The 22,123-nt window shown below is 42.7% G+C and overlaps 1 protein-coding gene across 4 annotated transcripts in view; it reads left to right on the top strand.

Annotated features, from left to right (window-relative positions):
* PTPRG (protein tyrosine phosphatase receptor type G) overlaps positions 1 to 22,123 on the top strand; it is a 689,896-nt gene that overhangs the window by 494,177 nt on the left and 173,596 nt on the right. For all 4 annotated transcript variants that reach the window (XM_063122069.1, XM_063122068.1, XM_063122070.1 and 1 more), the window contains exon 6: positions 11,707 to 11,773. In XM_063122069.1, coding sequence (XP_062978139.1) covers positions 11,707 to 11,773 — 67 coding nt within the window. The remainder of the gene's footprint in view (positions 1 to 11,706; positions 11,774 to 22,123) is intronic.

The following is a 22,123-nucleotide window of genomic DNA, read 5'->3' as shown; positions in this document are numbered from 1 at the left end:
TGGTTATTACATAGACATTTTTAGAGTTGCAAAAAATAATTATTTTAGGAGGCACGGATACAGTGCAAGCGAGCATTTTCAGCCCTGCAATTTCTTAACTTCGATCCTTGCCTTTTCAAATGTACAAGGCTTCTCTTTGGTGACAACAAAGCTGGAACTCCTTTCCCCCTTGAAAATGGTTTTTTTTTCCCCTCCCCCGTTTTAAACAAAATAGCAGTTCTCATACTTGGTCTTTCTCTCCCTCAAATTGGACAGATTGTGGTGACAGTAAACACAGACCCATGTGATTTCCTTCCTCCACCCTTTCCCACAAGTATTGAGAACTCTTTGTATTGCCGACAGCAGTTTTTATATGATAGGCTTCGTCCTGATAAAATGTTACCCCCTAGTGTGCAATTTTTCCAGCTGAACTGCTGGTGGTATTGAGAGATGTTGCACACTGCTGCTTAAATAAGTAGATGGCATTCTGTAAGGGAAAGAAAAGTCATATTATTTGCTCAAAGGAAAGCAAGCAGGCATAGAACATGAGAATTGCTCTGAATAAACTTTCAGTTTTCTCTCTCTCTCTGCTTAGCTCCAAGGAGTGCATTTTATCAATCAAATTTTCCTGGGATTGCTCATTCCATCACTGCAGTGACGTGTTTCAGTGGCCCTATCCATAAGATGGTTTGAGGCTTCATAACCCATGGTTTATGAACCTGTGAATGAGTGTCTGGACAAAGCACTCAGGCCCTCTCTTTTTCTCTCCCCACTCCTGTCAGGCACCACCTTCAATTCAAAGATCCTGGTTTGATTAACAAGCCAAAATTCTTTGTTACTTCTGAACTAGTGATGCCATTGGATTTTGTAATTAATTAGAACGTAAGAGTCATGCTGGATCAGACCAAAGGTTCATCTAGTCTAGCATTCTGTTCACACAGTGGCCAAACAACTGCCCATGGAAAACCCACAATGAGTGCAACAGCACCCTCCCTTTCAACTGGTGTACATAGGCTTTCTGCCTCTGATAGTGGAGGTCCCATCAGGACTAGTAGCCATTGAGAGCCTTCTTGCTCTTCTTTGTAGCCACTAGTAAGCCTAGATCTACATCTTATGAATTGATTATAAGCTTGCATGTGAAGTAAAGTAGCTCACAGATTCCCCTCCACCCCTTGCCCAATGTACTTGAAATGGCTTCATTAGCTGCTTCCATCTTTGTTGCCGCTGCTACCACTACTGCAGCTGTGCCTCTGAGGAGAAGGGAGACTGCCCTCACTTAAACTCTGAAATGGTCCAAGTTAGCAAAAGCTGCACCATGTGACTTGGTCTGGTTGTGCATTTTGGCTCTGAGTCTGGGAGAAGCGAGGGTGGCTACTGGCCACATCAGAATGTTCTTCTGATGATGTTCCACACAAAGCTGTGAAATACCATGATTCATTCCCACACATGCTTGAGGGCTGTCAGAGAATTTGACGTAGACAAGGCCTCTCTAAATTATATTAAATGAGCTCAGTGGCTTTTAAAACCATTTTAGCATAACCTGCAAAATAATTGTAACCTTCTCTTTGGCACTGCTAGTTAATATCTCATGTTAAATACTTTTCCTAATGCTGTGACGGTGAATTAAGTTAATACATCACAGCAAAAGCTCTCACTCAGGATGATGTATTATTTGAAGTGGAATTAGCTAGAAGGATCGATGCATGCCCATTATTCTATTTAACATAATCATTCGAAGACCCATTAGGTTTTTGTCCTACTATTCCAAACACAGTGCAGTCCATAAAACAGCAGGCATGTTTAAATGAAAGTTCCCAGGTAACTATAAAACCATGAAGCCTCTCAACCTTTCTCTCGCTAAGTCTGGAATGCTCCTTTGCTTAGGGCAAGATTGTTAACACCTGAACGCTGAAGGAGCTCAAGAAATCCCACATTTGATGCTGTGGCATTTGCCTTTGAGGCACTGAACCTGAAACATGTTGCTATAGCAATGGGTTAACTTACCTGTAATATGTTGGCTTTTGGTGTGTCTTTTTAGCAAAGGTCGGGCAGTATTTGTGTAACAGATTGTGGCTCACCGTAATGTTCGGTGTCCGGTGGTGCCTCTCTTCTCCCCTTCCACTTTTCATCTTTCTTCAAGGAAAGCATAAACCTTTAGTTACTGCATCTATTGCTATGCACTTGTGTAACACCTGGGAGAAATTTCGCTAGCTCTCTATGCTTTATCATGGTTACCTGTCATTTCAATTGAGTGCTCATATTCAGGTTAGCTCGGGTTAGACTAAGAGTAGATTTAGGTGATAAAAATGCCAACTAGTAAAGCATCCCTTTAAAAAATATTGTCAGTGCCTATGTAAGAGAAATAATGTTCCTTCTTCTCAACATGTTTCTTTAAAATTAATATTGAGGTGGGAAGATACAGAAAACTCTTCAAACTTCTTCCAGTGAGAAAAGAAAGATCTTCGAAATTTCCCCAGTGAGAAGAATGACCTTTAACATCTTCTCCCCAATGATCTTATGCATCTATATCCAATTACTGTTGGATATAGCCTGATTTATTTATTGTATTGCTTTACATTGTATTGAATTGCATTGCAATTTCCTCCAACTTCCTTTTTCCAGAGCCCTTGCTTTCAAAATATGTATTTGTAATATATTTATGGAGAGGAGGCTTACAAGTGGTTGGGGCAACCAAGAGCATCAGGTGATATTGAGGCTATTACCAAAGGGGTTGTGATCGTAAATTTTGCATTCAGTTTGTTAATGCATCAATTGAAACTGAAATCCTTCTAGCCATATTCCATTGTTCACTATTTTGGGTCACAGTATTTGCTGTGAATTGTCGCGCACACACCCTCTCTGGTGCGGGATCTAGAGTTCTGCATTTGGATACAGCTAGAAGATTTGGGCCTAATATACACCAAGCAGGATATTGCACTATGAAAGCAGCATGAAAATGGTATATAAAAGGCAGGAGCCACACTATTGCTATTTATTTATTATATTTTTATACTGCCCATCAGCTGAAGCTCTCTGGGCAGCGCACAGTTAAAAACCATAAAATACAAGTTTAAATTTAAACATTAAAAGTTTAAAAGGCAATATAAAACCAGCTACATTAAAGACCAGGGAAAGCCTGTGTAAAAAGATATGTCTTTGCGAACCACACGAGGGAGAATCCTCCAGAGGGTGGGCGTGATATTGAAGTGCACTGGCATCTGTTGGGACCCATTGACACTATATACCACTTTCATCGTGCTATAGCCTTCTTGGTGTGGCTCCTGCTTTTTATATACCACTTTCATAGTGAAATAACTTGCTTTGTGTAGATTAGGCCTTGGTTGCAGATCTTTGTTAATCTACAAAAATAGATCACTAGATGGCATAAAGCAGCTTACAGCTACCCACCAGGCTAACCTGTTGGAGACGAAATCACAGCTCTCTGAACTCATTGGAGAAAAGGTGAAACACATTCTTAAATAAATAGGCAAACAAATGTCTTTGGTATGATTTAAATTGTTACCTTAGGAAAATATCGAGTAAGCCTAGAGTTCTCCAAGGATAGTCTCTGAGTATTAGTTCTGTGATACTGCAGAAGCAGCTGGCTGTATGCAGTTCTTGGCATACCAGTTGTCTTGGCTGTTATACTTAGCAGATGGGTAAGATTTGAAAGATTGAAGATTATTGGTTTCCAAGTCAAGGGCCAAACATTGCGTAAGGGAAGAAGAGTAAATTATAATTCGCTTCTGCGAGGGGAGGCTTGAATAAAGTATTACAAAATTGTAGCCATTCGTTTTCTGGTACAAAATGCATGGCATCTTAGATTTCGATACACTAGGTGATGGCATGCTACTTGCCTCTTTTGAAATACTTTGTAATACTGTACTGGAGCCCGTTTAATGAGCTTGAAAGCAATTGTGTCAAATTTATGACTCTCTGAGAGCAGCCAGGATCTTTTAGGTGGGAATGAGAAAGAAGTATGTATTTCATACCCAGATGATTAAGAACTAGGTTTCTTAAAAGCTCTGGCCGTGATTTGAGCTAAAGAATACCCCATTCCTACTCCTGTGGAAAACTGGGAGGGGGCATATTTGGTGTGTGGGGTGTGTGAATGTAGTTCCCAAAGCCTACACTCATCCAACTGCCATTTTTGGAGTGGGGGATTTCTTTTCAAACTTAGAGCAAGAAACAACTATTCCTAACGGTGGATATAGTAACAAGGGCCCTTCCAAAGTTCTGCAAGGAGTCTTCTAGATTGTGGGTGTCCATACTGCCTAGATGCTAGTTCCACCTCTGAGGAAGACTCTTGCATTCCTGTCCTGTTTATGGGCTTCCCATTGGGGCAGCTGGTTGGCCTCTGTGTGAACAGGATGCTGGACTAGATAGACCCTTGGACTGATCCAGCATGGCTCTTCTTAAGTTCTTACGTAATGCTGTTCTGAAGTTGCCTTTCTTACCACATCTAGAATGGCTGCAGCCTTTTCCCTTTGCTTCCATTACTTTTCACTAACAGAAAGGAAGCAAGCAAGGGGCTGCAGTTCTAGAAAAGCTTCTCTGTCTGTATGTGCTTTTTTTTTCATCTCCTGTTTTCTGGGGTGCTGCTGGTGTTAATTCAAAGTGAGAGATCTGGTGTTTTTTTAGACCCATGTCTTCTCAGTAACTCACAGCTGACTTCTTTTCTTCCAGCTGGCACTGAAGGGAACGAGAGATCTGTTTTGCTGCTCTTAAGATGGTTTCCTTTTCTATAACTGAGTTATTGCAAGAGTAGATGCTTGCTCATGTAACTCTTCGTCTGTCCACTCCCCAAAAGACAGCTGCCACTCTTCTGAATGTCACGATGCTTGGTAGAACACCATGTTTCAGTAGACCTGAGTCACCAATGCTTCATGGCAGACCCAGGACTTCTCTATACTAGCACCCACACTGTAGAATGTTCTCTGGCTGGGAATGATGGGAACTGTAGTCCAAATCACCTGTAGTTTCTCACTGATGACTTCCATCACCAGCTAAAAATCTAGCCTTCCGAGGAAGTTTTTTTTTTTTTTAAAGGCTGCATTGTTTGTTACTTTTATATCCTGCTTTTCCTCCAAGAAACCCAAGGTCCTCCTTTTTTCAATTTTATCCTCACAACAATCCTATAAGGTAGATTAGGCTGAGAGTCAGTGACTGAACCAAAGTCACCCAGGGCTTTGCTAGACCTACCGGGTGTTCCGTCATTGAGGAGCGGTGAAAGCGGATTTCCCCGTTCAGCCGTGACGCCTCATGATCCACATCTTCCTTAGATTTGTGGCAGAAGTTTGCGCCGGTTGTGCTGCTGCCGCTGCGAGCACGGTTGCGCAGCCACACCGGCCTGATATCCACGGCTTTTTTTTTCGCTCGCCGCACGGTTTGCGCAGGTCCGAAAGACCGCAAACAGTGCAGATCGCTTGCGCAGCCGTCAGCGATGCCGCGGCGGCAGCAGTGGCAGTGCCAGCTGAAGTGCTGCTGCTGCTGCTGGTGCTGCTGCTGCGTCCCAGCCCCCTCAGGCACCAGCGAGTGCCGGTGTTGAGGGTCAACATTGATGCGGTCACTTCCTGATGGGGGTCGTGGCGGGTGTAATATGACCCGAGGTCAGTCGTCTGCATGGGCACTCTGTGCCTACATCTCCCATCATGCCTCTGAAGTGTCGGTGGCGATGACCGCCTCTGTGCCCTCCCCCCCATCCCACGGACCCAACCCACATCTGGGCGTGGCATGGCAGCAGCCCAGAAACAGCTGTGCCCTCTTCCAGCCGCGTACCCACACCAACAGGCACACAGCCCTTCATGCCTGGACCGTCCCCCTCAGTCCCCGCTGGCCTTTACATCTTCGGCGCAGCGTACAGCACCGCCATTATGCGGCCGCTGTGGCTGCCCACTGCGAGGAGTCACCAACTTCCCATGACTGTGGGATGCCGGCCTTTCCGAAAAGTGACCCACACAGAGGTTGAAGTAGAAAAAACAGGCGCACATCCCCCACCCATCCCCCACACACCCCCAGCAGCACACCAGCCACTTTTCCGGTCCTCCGGTCCTGTGCAAACTGCCACTGTGGGAATAAAAAAAAAAGCCGCTCCGCTGCACTGCCCCAGCTGCGGGCTGGGCGCAAATGGCGGAGGCGGCTTGACCGAAGCCGCTGGCCACTCCCCTTAGCACGCCTTTTCCTGACCAGTGCGGACCGCAGTGACCTCACATCCTCCCACACCTACTCCGAATTAGCGCGGGCCGGCAGGAAAAGGCGCACCAGAACTCACTTTTTTAAAGACGGGATAAAGAGGCTTCACCGCAGGATAACGACGGATCCTGGTGAACGTCATCTGGAAGCCTCGACACGACTGCGGAAGGTAACGCGCGCTACACCCTCGTCTAGTAACGCCCCCAGTGAGCTTCATGGCCAAATGAGAACCAGAACTTGGGTCTCTCCACTCGGACACTCTAACCACTACTTTGTTTTTAAGCTTTTCCCATTTTAGCACTTTAAGTCAGGAAGGCCTGTGATTTCAGTCCAAGTGAGATAGCCACTGAATTAGGGGTATCCTTCCCCATAATTGTGCCCCAAATTAAACCCAAGTGTGCTGTGTCCTGTGATACATATTAAATAGGGTGACCATATGAAAAGGAGGACAGGGTTCCTGTATCTTTAACAGTTGCATAGAAAAGGGAATTTCAGCAGGTGTCATTTGTATATATGGGGAACCTGGGGAAATTTCCTCTTCATCACAACAGTTAAAGCTGCAGGTGCCCTGCCCTCTTTTAAATCTGGTCACTCTAGTATAGCTCCTGCAGCTTTAACTGTTGTGATGAAGAGGGAATTTCACTAGGTTCTCCATATATACAAAGGACACCTGCTGAAATTCCCTTTTCTAAGCAACTGTTAAAGATACAGGAGCCCTGTCCTCCTTTTCATATGGTCACCCTATATTAAATAAGCATTGCTGTAATCTTATCCTATACTTTGAGATTCCCCCAAATAATCTCTCTAAAATAATGCATTGTGCCCTCTGTTGCAGTATTTAATAAAGTGGCCAGTTAAACTTATAATAAGGTGCTTAAGTCATGAATTGTAAATTGCATGCTGTTTGTATTCAGCACATTAAATGCTAGCCATTCTCTCTGCCTAGGACAGTAGTATGTTCACTGGGGAGCAAAAATAGCACAGTGGAAGTGATAAACAAAGAGATTTTACTGGTTTGATTTACCTTTGTACCATTTACCCTAAGGTGAGAAAGCCCTATTAGCACTGGAAATAGCATAATGGGACTCTTAAACTGCAAGGCTATGTTTATTTTTTCACTGTACCGGCTATTATAGTCACTTATTTGTCTCCATCAATGAGGATTACAGGCACTGTTCAATTATAAATGATACATGCAAATGTTCTACCCTGTATCCTGCGGATCTTTTTTCTTTTTCTTCTTAAATGCTATAGCCGTGCTCTAGTGGATGACTAGATTCTTGCAGTTCCACTCTTGAGCAAATCTGCTGAGCAAGGGATAGGGCTCAAGGTATGAATAATCTTTTTGTGCGCAACGACTACTCTGTGTGTGTGTCAAGTGTGCAGTTGGCTCCTCGTAGTGACAAGTGAAACTGAAACAAGTAATGGATCAAGAAAAAAGCTTTGTATTATAATAATGTGTTTTTTAAAATACATGCTCTATTGAACAGAAAATTCCCAGCTGCCTCCCTCATACAGCTGTCCCAGAACTATAAAGGTTTACTGGTAATGATGCCATTTCAATTAAAGGGCAAAGCACCAAAGGCCAATGGATGCAGGAAAACCACAATCTTTCCTAGGTATTCTATGAACCAGCATACCATGGAAACAATCCAGGTTGGACCCACAAGAAAAAGGGACCACTGCTCAAATTAGGGATGGACCCTTCTCCCACACTACAGCTCACCCCAGTTTAAATCTGGATCCAAAAAGTGCCACTGCCACCATGGAAATCACAGAATGGCATGAGGGATTCTCAAAATCTGTGTCAGTATCAATCTTGTTCTGTACCAACTCATTATTATTATTATTATTATTATTATTATTATTATTATTATTATTATTTATATAGCACCATCAATGTAACACTTTCCATGTGAAAAGGTACTGCAACTGAAAGACAAGCTTATTTATCTTTTCAGTATATTTATTTGCCATTGCACCAACTGTGGTTGGCCTTGGTTTCTTGCCTTTTGTTTGTATAAGTCTGCCACACATCAGCAGAAGTGAGAAAAACACTTCTTGAAAACAAGAAAGTGAGTGTGAAAACCACAGAAAAGACTAGACTGGTTTTAAGCTGTCTCTAACACATGGGCTAGATCTACACTACTGCTTTATAGTGGTATTGAAATGCACTGATAACTGTTGGGGTGCAATCCATATTCCATGTATCACTTTCATAGTGTTATATCCTGCTTTCTATTCCACATTCGTAATGATTTGACACAAGGGCCTAATCTACACCAAGCAGGATATTACACTATGAAAGCAGTATATAAAAGGCAGGAGCCACAGCAAGCAGGACATAGCAGTATGAAAGTGGTATGTGTCAATGGGCCCCAACAGTTGTCAGTGCACTTTAATACCGCTATAAAGCAGTAGTGTGGCTCCTGCCTTTTATATACCGCTTTCACAGTGCAATATCCTGCTTGAATCATAGAGAATCATAGAATAGCAGAGTTGGAAGGGTCCTACAAGGCCATCGAGTCCAACCCCCTGCTCAATGCAGGAATCCACCCTAAAGCATCCCCAACAGATGCTTGTCCAGCTGCCTCTTGAATGCCTCTAGTGTGGGAGAGCCCACAACCTCCCTGAGTAACTGATTCCACCATCACACTGCTCTAACAGTCAGGAAGTTTTTCCTGATGTCCAGCCGGAATCTGGTTTCCTTTAACTTGAGCCCGTTATTCCGTGTCCTGCACTCTGGGAGGGCCTGGCCCTCCTCTGTGTGACAACCTTAGTGTAACCATATAAAAAGGAGGACAGGGCTCTTGTATCTTTAACAGTAATGTAGAAAAGGGAATTTCAGCAGGTGTCAGTTGAAGGGGGTGAAATTCCCTCTTCACCACAACAGTTAAAGCTACACTAGCTATACTAGAGTGACCAGATACAAAAGAGGGCAGGGCTTCTGCAGCTTTAACTGTTGTGATGAAGAGGAAATTTCACCCTCTTCAATTGACACCTGCTGAAATTCCCTTTTCTACATTACTGTTAAAGATACAGGAGCCCTGTCCTCCTTTTCATATGGTCACCCTAGACAACCTTTTAAGTATTTGAAGAGTGCTATCATGTCTCCCCTCAATCGTCTCTTCTCCAGGCTAAACATGCCCAGTTTTTTCAGTCTCTCTTCATAGGGCTTTGTTTCTAGACCCCTGATCATCCTGGTTGCCCTCCTCTGTACACGCTCCAGCTTGTCTGCATCCTTCTTGAATTGTGGAGCCCAGAACTGGACGCAATACTCTAGATGAGGCCTAACCAGGGCCGAATAGAGAGGAACCAGTACCTCACGTGATTTGGAAGCTATACTTCTATTAATGCAGCCCAAAATAGCATTTGCCTTTCTTGCAGCCATATCTAAGGTGTAAATCTGTCCTAGTTTGAATTCTTTTTTCTGTCCTCTCTCTGTAAGGCTTTAGCTAGACCTACTTTTTGTTCCGGGGGAGAGGAGGGGAGACCTCATGTTACGATTAATACGAGAACTTGCCCCCATTTACATGTAAGGCGCGACGACCTCAGGAAGAGAGGCATCGCACCCGCCATTTTTTATTTTTTAAAGGGGATGGAGCACATGAAAGCTTGTGCGCAAAGGTAAGGTTTTTTTTTAAAAATATTAACTACTTTCCCCACTCCCACCACCCTACCCCCAATGGACACAGCGCTCCTGAGGAGCGCTGCGTCCCATGCGAGTAATCGCACAGAGCCGGGCCTAAGGTAACCAAATAGCAGTAGTGAAGAGTAAACTGTGGAATTAACGGCAGCTGTGAACTTTCAATACTTAGATTAGTTGAATTACATATTACACATACTACGTGTAACAAAGTTGCATTTTTATTTAACCACAAGGAGCATGCCAGAACATCCTTAGAAAAAGAAACTGCCAGGATTAACGTAAGAACAGGATTAAGGCGTAAAGTTTTGGTACTCTTGTATACAACCCTAAACGACATGGGACCAGGATGCCTAAGAAAGCGCCTTCTCCCCTATTAACCAGACTGGTCACGGAGATCATCAGAGGGTATGTTCCTGGTGGTTCTGCATGGTCCTATGGCCTGATTGGAGTCCACCACCCCCTTTCTATGGAACTCTTTGCCTGTGGAGGCCAGGCAGGAATCAACACTGTGTTGTTTCCTGCACCTCCTGAAAACTTTATTTCAGGAAGTCTTCCTTAACTGACCCACCATGTTTTTTATTGGCATTCTGGTTTCTTATTTCTTTTATCTCTGTATCATTTTATCTTTTATTGTTCACCTCTCCAGAATCTTTTTAGATGTGGAGCAGTATATAAATGCTGTCAATAAACAAACAAACATAAGAAGAGCCTTGCTGGATCAAACCAATGGTCCATCTAGTCCAGCATTCTGTTCACCCTGTGGTCAACAAGCTGACCGAAGGAGCACTTGAGTATAATAGTACCCTCCTGCTTATGTGAGCAAACCTCTGTTCATTTATATGTCAAACATTTTACATTGGACTTATATCTAGGGTATCTTTTAAAACAATCATTAATTCAGTTGCCTACAGATTCCTTAATAGGAGTGCTGCTTAGGAAACGTGTCCTCCTGGAAATGATTAAGCAAACTTTGTACTGGGATTAAAATTACTGGAAAGTTGGAAGGAGAAATAAAATTTCTTTACAATTTAGATGCAAAGGTGTAGGAACCTTTCAGTGAGGTTCACTACACAATTCTTGTAGCCTGTGGAATGGCCATGGACGTTTGAAAGCATAAGAATGCTGAATGTGAACACCTTGCTCAAAAATCTTTGAGTAGAAATTAATTTGCTCTGGAACTGCTACATTGTAGATATCTCTTGGACAGTCATTGTTTGTTCTCCATACATTCTGTATTGTATAGTGTGGAGGCCAGCTTCTCTGAAAACCTGGTGCACAGAGGTCTTGTGGAAAGCCAGATACTTACTCTACAAATGCGGGAAATGAAACAAATGAAGATGAAATAAATAAAAATCATATCACGAGGCCCACCTTTTTGATTCAAGAGAGTTCCACATATTACAGTTGAACATTTCTGCCTTGTCTCTTATCTGTAAGAGTGATTATTCTTTGCTATTCTGATATTTCTATATTTATCCAAGACATTTTTATCTGTAGCAATGTCAGAAGCAACTGCAGAGCTATCAATTATGAATTCGCCACTCCCCACCCACATGGCTGTTATGATGATAAACCTAATGTTTTAATGCCTTCTGAAGACTTTCCTTTGTTTTAGCCTCCTTGATCTGTTGTATTGTATTATGAATCTTTAAGGGTTTTTTAATACTATTTTTATTGATTTTCAAGTAAGGACAAATACAATAAACACACAGAGTATGAATCTTTAAGTTTTGATTGTTTGGCGAGGATCTGTTTTAAATGTAAGAATGAAGCAGCTTGCTAGATAACATCTTTCTTCCTCCTCTCCTTTAGATGATTAAATTGAGACTCTTTCTTCTGTCTGATGCCAGAATAGATTTAACCAATCATGTATCCTTTACATGTAGGTCAATCAGAGGGACAATCCAGCACTGGAACCTATTATCCATGGGTTGAAGGGTGTCGTACATCATGGTAAGTAGCTACTTAACGTTTCCTTTTGCTGGGAAGTAGAAAGCCTGGAATATTGTCCTTAATGGAATGGGTCACCCTTTCAAAGGACATAGTGAGATATATATTTTTCATGAACTGAAGTTTAAGGGCACTGAAGCTATTATTTCGTTAGTATAAAGCCCAAACACATTTGTTACCTGGAAACAGGTTTGGGCTAATATTAACAAAGTTCTCTTTTTAGCTGGAATGTTAGGAAACATTTATTATAAATCATTTAGAAAAATGTAGCTCAGTAAATGATCATACTACTACTTTGTATGTTGTACTCTTGTAGCTAATTAACTGTTTGCCTAAAATATACTTTTCCCATCTAAAATTTTCCGTTTGTTTATAAATTGTTTGTCTTTCAAATATAATGAAAGAGAAAATTAACTATCTGTGAAAATTAATTAAAGCCTGTAGCATGAGAACATCCTTCTATCACTGACATAAATGTGATCACTCCGTTATCCTGATGCACATAAACCTACTTTCCTTGAATTTAGAACAGGTAGTGAAATAAATATATCTTAAATTTTTGGAAATGTTTTATTGAGAAATTTTCCTGAAGTCTTATCACTGGCAATGCACCATTAGCAATTACAGTGAAGCGGTCTAATTTCAAAAGCGCCCTTGTCAGATTTTTAATGTAATGATTTGTAAAGTTTTAATAATCTCATTATAATTCGCAAGGCATCTGCAGGAACAGAATTAGGAACCCTAATAAATCTCCGTTCTATCTATAAAACATCTCCACACCTTTTTCTAGGGGATTGTCTTTAGACATTAGCTAGTGCTGTGGAGCTTAACAAACATTTTTTTTCTTCTTGACTGGAAACCTAAAACCAGTTGACAGTGTTAGATTAAAACAAATAGGATTCAGGATTAATTGCTCTGCTTTCAGAGTCATTTAATGTTGCAGCTGTGGATGCCAATAAATCTAGTGAGAGTGAAAAATAGGGGTTAAATGATAACACACCAGAAAGTCCTTCATTTAGAGAATTTTCCATAGGTTTGTTGCCATTTATAAATTGCAGTCTTCAGCTGCGAAGTAAAAACTACACACTGAGCTGAAATCCATGTTGTTTTCTATAGAAATAGATGTTATTATCTAGTTCCCACTGGGCAATGGAAGAGTCTGGCATAGCAAAAAAATAAAATAAAATAGCAAGAGTGAATTGAGCTATTGTGGTGATTACATAATTTGACACCAAAGTCAAACCTACCATTTAAGTGACCCAGAATATTTCTTAGTCTTTCATCCTACCTGCTCTGTATTTCAAGGTCTCAACCCCCTCAAAGATGATTGAAGCTATCCCATTCCATTCCCATCTGCTGCTGGAATACCTGCTGGTGCCTAATCATACTTGTATCTTGCAGGTATCCTTCATCCACTTAAAAAAAAATTGCCTAGTAAATAGTGATGTGGTTCCCTAGTATGCCTTTCCTTTCCCACATAATAATAATTTTGTCAGTCCTGGAGTTGTCTGCACACAGCAGAATCTGGGTGGGAAAGAGATGTATATTTTGCTTCCCTCACAGTTGGTGCTCACATCTCAAGTGGAGGAAATGAGAGGATGTGTTTTGAAAAACCTGCTTCCTAATAATAAGGAGAGGGGGAGGGATCTGAAAATGGGACAGAAGGAAACTCTTTGTAATATGTAGGTGTTGAAAGCTTTATTTTTCTGGAGGCAGAAGTAAAATTGAAAGGATTGAAATCCTTGTTTGCTTAAGGAAAATATTTGTTCTTTCATACAACTGATCGAAGAACTTCTATAATGCAGTGATCAGCTGTTGAACAAAGAAGATCTAAGGAAAAACTTTAAGCCTGCCGCCAAGGAATTGGCTGGTTAATTCAAATCCGTATGTAAAATTCAGCTTTCTCACCTAGTTCCTTACTTCTTGGCTAGACTAGACTGCTGAAGATTGTGGGGTCACAATTCTGCAGTGACAACAGAAGTTACAACTGACAAAAGTTCCCTTATGCGTCTCTTAAACTTGTTTTCCAGGTAAATTTGTCCTTTTGAAGCTTCCATAGTTATTTACAGTTGAAATTCGATGGCAAGCCACCATCTATTTTGCTGCCATCATACCACCTTTTTTCAATAGCATGGCACAAGAGTGTTCCAGTGAGGGTTTGAAGAGGTCACCGAACCACCCCCACCCTACCCCTCAAAATTGTTTACCCCCGTCTGAAAGAAATACTTCTCAGGGACTAGACTGTTGCCTCGGCAACTCCATGCCTACTTCTCCTGCCTTCATAAGAACATAAGAAGAGCCCTGCTGGATCAGACCAAGGGTCCATTTAGTCCAGCACTCTGTTCGCACAGTGACCAAGCAGTTATCGACCAGGGACCCACAAGCACGGCACGGTGCAACATGGTGCTTCAGTCATGAGCCCACTAATCTTCACTTATTTGTCCACTCCCCTCATGCATACCTTCAGTTACGTGAGGATTTGCCTCAGTCCATTTTTCTCAATGGCTGCTTCTTCCCTTCAACTATGTGTTTCAACTACCAACACTCCTGAAAACCCTGTTTTTTTTATCCAGCTATGTATTTTTATTTGTTTGTTTCTTATTCATACTTATATTTCTCTTAATATAATAAAATCCCACATTCTTCCATTTCCTTTAGCCAGTATTGGACCCCCTAAAAATCCTGCGTCCCTCCTCAGTAGCATGCACTCCCACCTCTATTAGTGCACTGTGTGGCAATCTCTTCTTCCCTCAGTTAACTGCCCAGTCTTGTTTGCAAACATACTGACCATTTTGTTCCATAAGCACTTGGAATGTTTGTGAGTTGTGATGTAATATTCATACCAGTTCCAACACCAAGCAGCATTAAGAGGTTTCTCTCCCACAAGTGCAATACGATGTAGAACAATGTCTTGCTTCTAGTTCTGCATAGTGTTGTGCTGTAGATACATTATTAGGATGTATCGCTTGAATCGGTCCGTCCCACTACATGCAAGCCCTTGCCCATCCTGGCTAATTCGATCTAGCAGAGGTGGATTGGCTGGGTGGGTCCAGGGCGTGGTAAATGCCTCCCTCTGTCAGGGAGTGGTGCCTGCTGCCTTGAAAGAGGCTGTAGTGCGCCCTCTCCTGAAGAGGCCCTCCCTGGACCCAGAGGTATGTGAGAACTACCGCCCCATTGCTAATATCCCCTTTTGGGGCAAGGTGCTTGAGCGTGTGGTGGCGGGGCAACTTCAGACATTTTTGTAAGAAAAGGATTATCTGGACCCATTTCAGCCTGGTTTCAGGCCAGGGCACGGCACTGAAACGGCCTTGGTGGCTCTGACTGATGACCTACCCTGGGTGAAAGACAGGGGGAGTTCTACCCTGTTGATCTTCCTGGATTTCTCAGTGGCTTTTGATACCATTGATCATGGTATCTTACTGGGTCGGCTCTGCGAGATGGGAGTAGGAGGCACTGTGTTACAGTGGTTCTGCTCCTACTTGCAGGACCGATCCCAGAGAGTGGTATTGGGGGATTCCTGTTCCACCCCATGGCAATTAAGCTGTGGGGTGCCACAGTGTTCTAGTCTGTCCCCCATGCTATTCAACATCTATATGAAGCCGTTGGGTGAGGTCATTAGGGGTTTGGGGGTTGGGTGCCATCAGTATGCTGATGATACTCAGCTCTACTTCTCCTTGTCGTCGGAGTCAGGTGGGGCTGTGAAGGTGCTGGACCAGTGCCTGGAGGCTGTAATGGGCTGGATGAGGGCCAATAAACTGAAGCTGAATCCTGATAAGACGGAAGCTCTGTGGGTTGGTGGTTCCCGAGTCTGGGAATTGGGTAAGCAACCTGTTCTGGATGAGGTGGCGCTCCCTCTGAAGGAGCAGGTATGTAGCTTGGGAGTACTCCTAGACCCATCATTGTCACTGAATGCCCAGGTGAACTCTGTGGCACGGAGTACTTGGGGTCAACTTCGGCTGATCCGCCAGCTACGGCCTTTCCTGGACAGGGACAACCTAGCCACAGTAGTGCATGCACTGGTAACTTCCCGATTAGACTACTGCAATGCACTCTACGTGGGGCTGCCCTTGAAGATGACACGGAAGTTGTACTACTGGCGGGTACATCTTACAGAGACTACATAACACCGGTCTTAAAGGACCTGCACTGGCTGCTTATGCGCTTCCGGTCGGAATTCAAGGTGTTGGTAATAACCTTTAAAGCCCTAAACGGCTTGGGACCTCGATACTTGAGAGAGCGCCTCTCCTTATATATGCCTGCCCGAGACCTTAGATCTGTTGGAGGAGCCCTTCTGCGCATCCCACCAATGCAACATATATGCTATGTTGGGACAAGGGAGAGGGCTTTCTCTGTGGTGGCACCCCGACTGTAGAATGCCCTCCCCTTGGAGGCCCGATTGGCGCCAACATTGACTGCATTTCGACGCCAAGTAAAAACATGGCTTTTTAACAAAGCCTTTGATGGTTAAACTTACTGGCACATTGCTTTAACTGTTTCAACTGCTTTTACTGCTTTTAAATTATATATTGTTTTAACTTGGATCATGGTTTAATTTGTTTTTAACTGTGCATATTTATTGTTTTACACTGTATGTTTTTATCTGTATGCTGCTCTGAGATCTTAATGATATAGGGCGGGATATAAATGTTTTAAATAAATAATAAATAAGATTAAAACTGTTACAAGATACTAATATTACTGAGTATAAGCAGACCTGCAACTATGTGTTGCAGTGGAGGGTGCTCCTTTCAGTGTTCCAGTCAGCCAGCCAGCCCCTCCATCACCATACTCCATTTTAATCAGCATCCCATGGTCATTGAACATGCTCAGTCCACATCAGACTGTTTGGGGTTCCTCTCCCCAAAAGAGTTTTCCCCCATTAGAATTTCTCCACCAGCAGCAGATTCTTTGCACTCCCCCACACTAGAGGCAGTGCATGTTTTTCCATTCTAAAGTGTTCAGAGTTGAATCTGATGAGCAGTTTCATATCTTATAGCTTCTTGTGGAACAGTCAACCAAACATTTTTAGACAGGTTCCTGTCCATCCTTGAATAGAATAGTGTCTTGACTGACAAATATCTCCATAACATGGAACATGTGTAAACCAAGAGACTCGTCCCCTTCAACCCATCCTTTCATCATAAATGTGCTAGAGCACCGATGAGGTTGAATTTCTTCTGCAGACATCTCAAGGAGGCTCCCATATGTTGGTTATACACTAAGAAAATGTGGTTATGTCTATGGATGGGTGAACCACAAAGTTCTGCAACTCAGTAAGGTTTAGGAATTGCAGATATATGGGCTTCATAGTCTGACTTGCCATTTTTATGTTATGAAATATATTAGTCTTTCTGTGAACGTTTTGCGGGTTGTAACTTCTGCTGCACACAAATAAAGGGGTTTCAAGTAGGATCCCCCCAAAGAGTTGAAGGAACATTGCAAGGTTCCAGTGACTAACCCACCTTTCCCTGTCTCATATCAGTTCAACTCTGCCAATGTAAGGTAAACCACAAGAACAGAACAAATTCTAGGGAATCCTTCAATTCTTGAATTTCATGGGACTAATGCTCAGTTATGGCACATTAGGTCAGCCTTCCCCAACCTAATGCCTTCCAGGGGTTTTTTAGCCTACAGAAATTTTTTGGCCATGCTGACTAGGGATGATGGGAGTTATATTCTAAAACATCTGGAAGGAACCAGGTTGGGGAAGGCTGCTAGAATCTAAGTCAGCCTTCCCCAATTTGGTGCCCTCTAGATATTTTGGAATATAGCTCCTATCAGCTCCAGTCAGCATGGTCAGGAATGCTAGGAGATGAAGTCCAAAACATCTCAAGGGGACCAGGTTGAAAAAGGCCGTTCCATAGCTTGCCCAGTGGCTAAATGTCTTCACTTTTCTTACTGCCAGAACAACCTCTGCTAAATATCTATATAAAATGTATCATCCATGTTCTGTTCATATATGCTGCTTTTAACAAAGATGTACATGAAGTGCTTGTCAATAACAGTAAATGGTGGCCATAACCTCCCTTCAAAGTTTTCTCACTTTCTCATGCCCTTCCAGTGATTAGCAAAGATTTGTAATGTCAGAAATACATTCTGTAGGAGTGGGAGCTATCTTAGCTGGAGATTTCGTCAGGGATTTGAATTACTGGCTAATTTGATGGAACATAAATAATTGTGCCCTTCACACTGTCACCAGCTTAGTAATGATGATAGAGAAATGTCAACATAAAAATCAATGCAGAATAAGCTGCTGCTGCTGAGAATTTTATTTTTTTCTTCATCACCTGGGATTATTGCAATAAGTTTAATTTCACAAGAAGTACTATAGAAGATGCTTTAACCTAAAGTAAAATATGAAATAAACTAGCTGTGCTGGGATAAAAAGGAATGCTTGCAAGGTCTCTTCCAGGTTTTCATACCCTCCAACAGTTATTTCTTAATTCCAAGCAATTTATCTCCATTAAACATGATGGAGGAAGCTTATGCTTTAGGGTGGATTCCTGCATTGAGCAGGGGGTTGGACTCAATGGCCTTATAGGCCCCTTCCATCTCTACTATTCTATGATTCCACCTTGGGATGTTCTTCTTTCTTCGTAACGATCATTCTCCTCAGTCCCAAAGAGTGTATTCTCCACCTTCAGGATGATGCCTTCTTCTGGAGTGAGTATTTAATTCTTTATTTATTACATTTTTATACCGCCCAATAGCCGAAGCTCTCTGGGCGGTTCACAAAAATTAAAACCATAATAAAACAACCAACAGGTTAAAAGCACAATTACAAAATACAGTATAAAAAGCACAACCAGGATAAAACCATGCAGCAAAATTGATATAAGATTAAAATACAGAGTTAGAACAGTAAAATTTAAATTAAAATTAAGTGTTAAAATACTGAGAGAATAAAAAGGTCTTCAGCTGGCGACGAAAGCAGTACAGTGTAGGCACCAGGCGGACCTCTCTGGGGAGCTCATGCCACAACCGGGGTGCCACAGCGGAGAAAGCCCTCCTCCTAGGCAGGGTTCTCATCTTCAGCAGCCCATCCAGTGGGAGGAATATAGCAAGCTTCCTTATACTGAATCAGAACAAGGCTCCATCTAGCCCAGTATTGTCAACGTTGACTGGCAGAGGCTCTCCAGGGTTTCAAGCATTTTCAAGTCCTACCTGGAGATGTGGGGGATTGAACCTGGAAACTTCCACATACAAAGCATGTGCTCTACCCCTGAACGACAGCCCCTCTTGGGGAGGAGCCTCCCTGGTACCCGACTGGCTCTGCCAAGCAAGGAGAGAGATCAGGCCATGTCTCAGAGATATTTTTTTTTATTTCTTCCTCCTTATTCCTTGGCTTCCCTACTCTCTCCTGTCCCTTCCCATCCTCTCCACACCCCCATTGGCTGTCTTGCTTCTCCGTGAATATATTCTTTTCTGTGAATTCTGCATCATGTGTCTGCTTGCATGTACACTGATTGTTGCCACAGTGACTGCCATAAAACGTTAAAAGGGAATTATAAGGATGTGATAAAAGCATACCAGCGAGCCGTGGCCTTTTGAACATCTCCACTGAATGTCCATTGTGTGTCTCTGTGTCTTTCCATCTCCTTGGCACACTTCATAGTGCTCCCCATGAGGCATCAGCGTGCCAGAGGTCGAATCTCCCTCACCACCACCTAGCAAAGTGTTAAGCAGCCATGGGTGCTTTCCCATAGCTTGATACTGACCCTGTTGCACCACTTCCATAATAAAATTCGGTCTCAAATTTGTGTCAGATTCCTGCAATTGGAAAGAATTTGACATATTAATTGTGCTGCAGTTTTCTAGAAGACCTGCCCATGGCTGACCAAACAATAGTGGTATATTTATCAAGGTACAAATAGTGTTAAAAGCATAAAAGTGGCCCAGGTGAATGCCATTGCCTTTTTATCTTACTTCCTCATGCCCGTTTTATTGTATATCCTAACTATCTCCTTGTGTGCAAACTTTGCCTTGCTTCTGTATCACCACTGGAAGGGCTGCTCACAGGAGATTGCATTCCATTGCCATTTCCTCAGTCCTTGATACAGTGCCACAACAAGCCATATTGAGCTTGATCCAGTCTTACTGTAGACACAGTGCTTATGTCTAAAAGGATCCCACAAGGTATTCTGTGTTTCTCCCTTGTTAGTAGATTGACATATACACAGACACTGGGGTTGTTCAAACAACACTGGTTGAGTGTGGATTGTTGAACCGTGGGTTGTTCGTTGAACCATGGATTAGCTTGTTTGAATGTCTGCAAGATGGTTTGTTAACCATGCAGTGTGGCTTGTTTTCTCAAACAAGCCACCATGAGCATTCATGGGGCCTGTTCACATGTACAGGGAAGGGGAGGGTGATTAGGAGAAGTTAATGAAACCATGACATGCACGCCCATCATGCCTGTGGAGCCATGCAAAGCTGCTTGGTTCCCTTACCTCTCCCTGCTCTTTGGTTAGCTTGTCATCCTCCCATTGCTGTGGCCGCATCTCCCAGGAGCCACTGTAGTTGACATGCAGCAACCTTGACCTTCGAGAAAGTCTACACTGGCTGGAGTTCTAGGCCTTCATCCCTATGATCACCATATATATATATATATATATATATATATATATATATATATTTCTGGAATGGCCATTTTTAACCATTGGAAGGCTGACAGATGACACGGTAAGCCACCCTAAGCCCCTTAACTCTACTGCAAAGGGTGGTTCCCCAGAATGGTTAAAATAGCTCCCACACAACATGATAAGGCTCAAAATCGCTAACCACTGTAGATTAGAGTGACATTTGAACAAGCTCATGGTTTGTTATTGGGTTATTCAGGGTGGTTAACAAGCCATGCTGTGTGGTTAACAAGCCACCTGATGGTTCAACAACAGCTCACACTCAACCAGTGATTGTGGGTTAAAATGTCATCTGAAGAGCCTCAATGTGCCAAGCTGTTACGGGAAATGCGAAGCCTATGTGTGCCTCTCATAACACAATCCAGTCTACTTTCCCCACTGCTTGGTTGGGAGGCAAAGCTGGAGAAGGACACAAATGGTTGGGAATTGATTCCCCGCAGTGGCCTGGCACCGTGCTACAGGGTGAAAGAAAACAGGGCTGTCTCTCCACTGCGCCTGGGAAAGGATTGGATCTAGGACTTGGCCTTTAAGAAGCATCAACATTTTTAGCTGTTTGCAGGTATCAACTAATGCAGCTATTGTACATTTTAGAGTAAACTGCCTGATTTTTCCCATGTAGAAAGCAATATCTGAAAAACATCTATGCTTTTTTGTTCCATAAATCTTCACAGTGATCTCAGAACATTATGTATGGTCTTAAAGCCATTATTATTGTCATCGTCGTCATCATCAACATCATGATACCCTGAGTCTATCTGAGGAGTGAGAAGGGATGTTGTAACTCGATTCACCTTTAATGTTCCAATGTGATGTTCAGCTTGGTTATTCGCCTCTAAAGACTTGGATTGAGAAGGGTTGAGACTAAATAGGAATGTTATTCTAAAATCATGCAGACGTAATGGTAGCACTGCAGCTTTACAAGGATATTTGAACAAAGTGGATTTTTACATGTGAGCGCTCAGCCGTCTTGTTCTTCTGCTGAGGCCTGTAGGCAGGAGTAGACTGGGGGGGGCTGCCCCCCAAAAAATAAATCCTTTGTCCCACTAAATTTTTTATAAGCCAATAATTTAAAAACCATTTACAATTTTAAACTGCCCTTGTGGATTTTTGGCACCCCACTGCCAAATGTTTAAGCTGGCTATGGTCCGGCTTCTGCTCAGTTTTAAGATTTCAATTTTGGAAATTAGTTCAGTTTTGGACTACCCCCTCCCCTTTTCAGAGCTGCCATAGTAGCTCCTTTCCTTTAAGAAAACTTTTGTGAGGCCCCCAAAGCACTATCATGGGAGTTGCAGAAACACTTGGCAGCACAAATAAGAATTTGCTTGCGATCTCTGAGCCAAGAAGTGGAGGTGAAAGGAGTTTGTTCACCTACATAACTAAGGAGTCCAATTATTATTTATTTTTTCCCAATAATTGGCCTTAGATTAAAGGCTATCATGATTGAAGGGTTTCCCCTTTTGCTGATTTTTATTTCTTCCAACTAGTCTTTGAAGAGAGAATGCACTTGAAATGCATGAAAAATAAGCTTTGAAACAGAACTATAGAGTTATATAGTTTTAGAGTGAAAGGGACATTGGAGGTCAACTAGTCCAAACCCCCTGCTAAGTGCAGGAATCTTTCAGGTACAGCTTTCCTGACAGATGGCTGCTCAGCCTCTGCTTAAATACCTCCAGCAAAGGAGAGCACACTGTCTTCTGAAGCAGGCTGTTCCACT

Source organism: Elgaria multicarinata, chromosome 3 (genome assembly GCF_023053635.1).
Source record: "Elgaria multicarinata webbii isolate HBS135686 ecotype San Diego chromosome 3, rElgMul1.1.pri, whole genome shotgun sequence".
Classification (NCBI taxonomy): Eukaryota; Metazoa; Chordata; class Lepidosauria; order Squamata; family Anguidae; genus Elgaria; species Elgaria multicarinata.
This window is presented reverse-complemented; position numbering and strand designations above follow the sequence as displayed.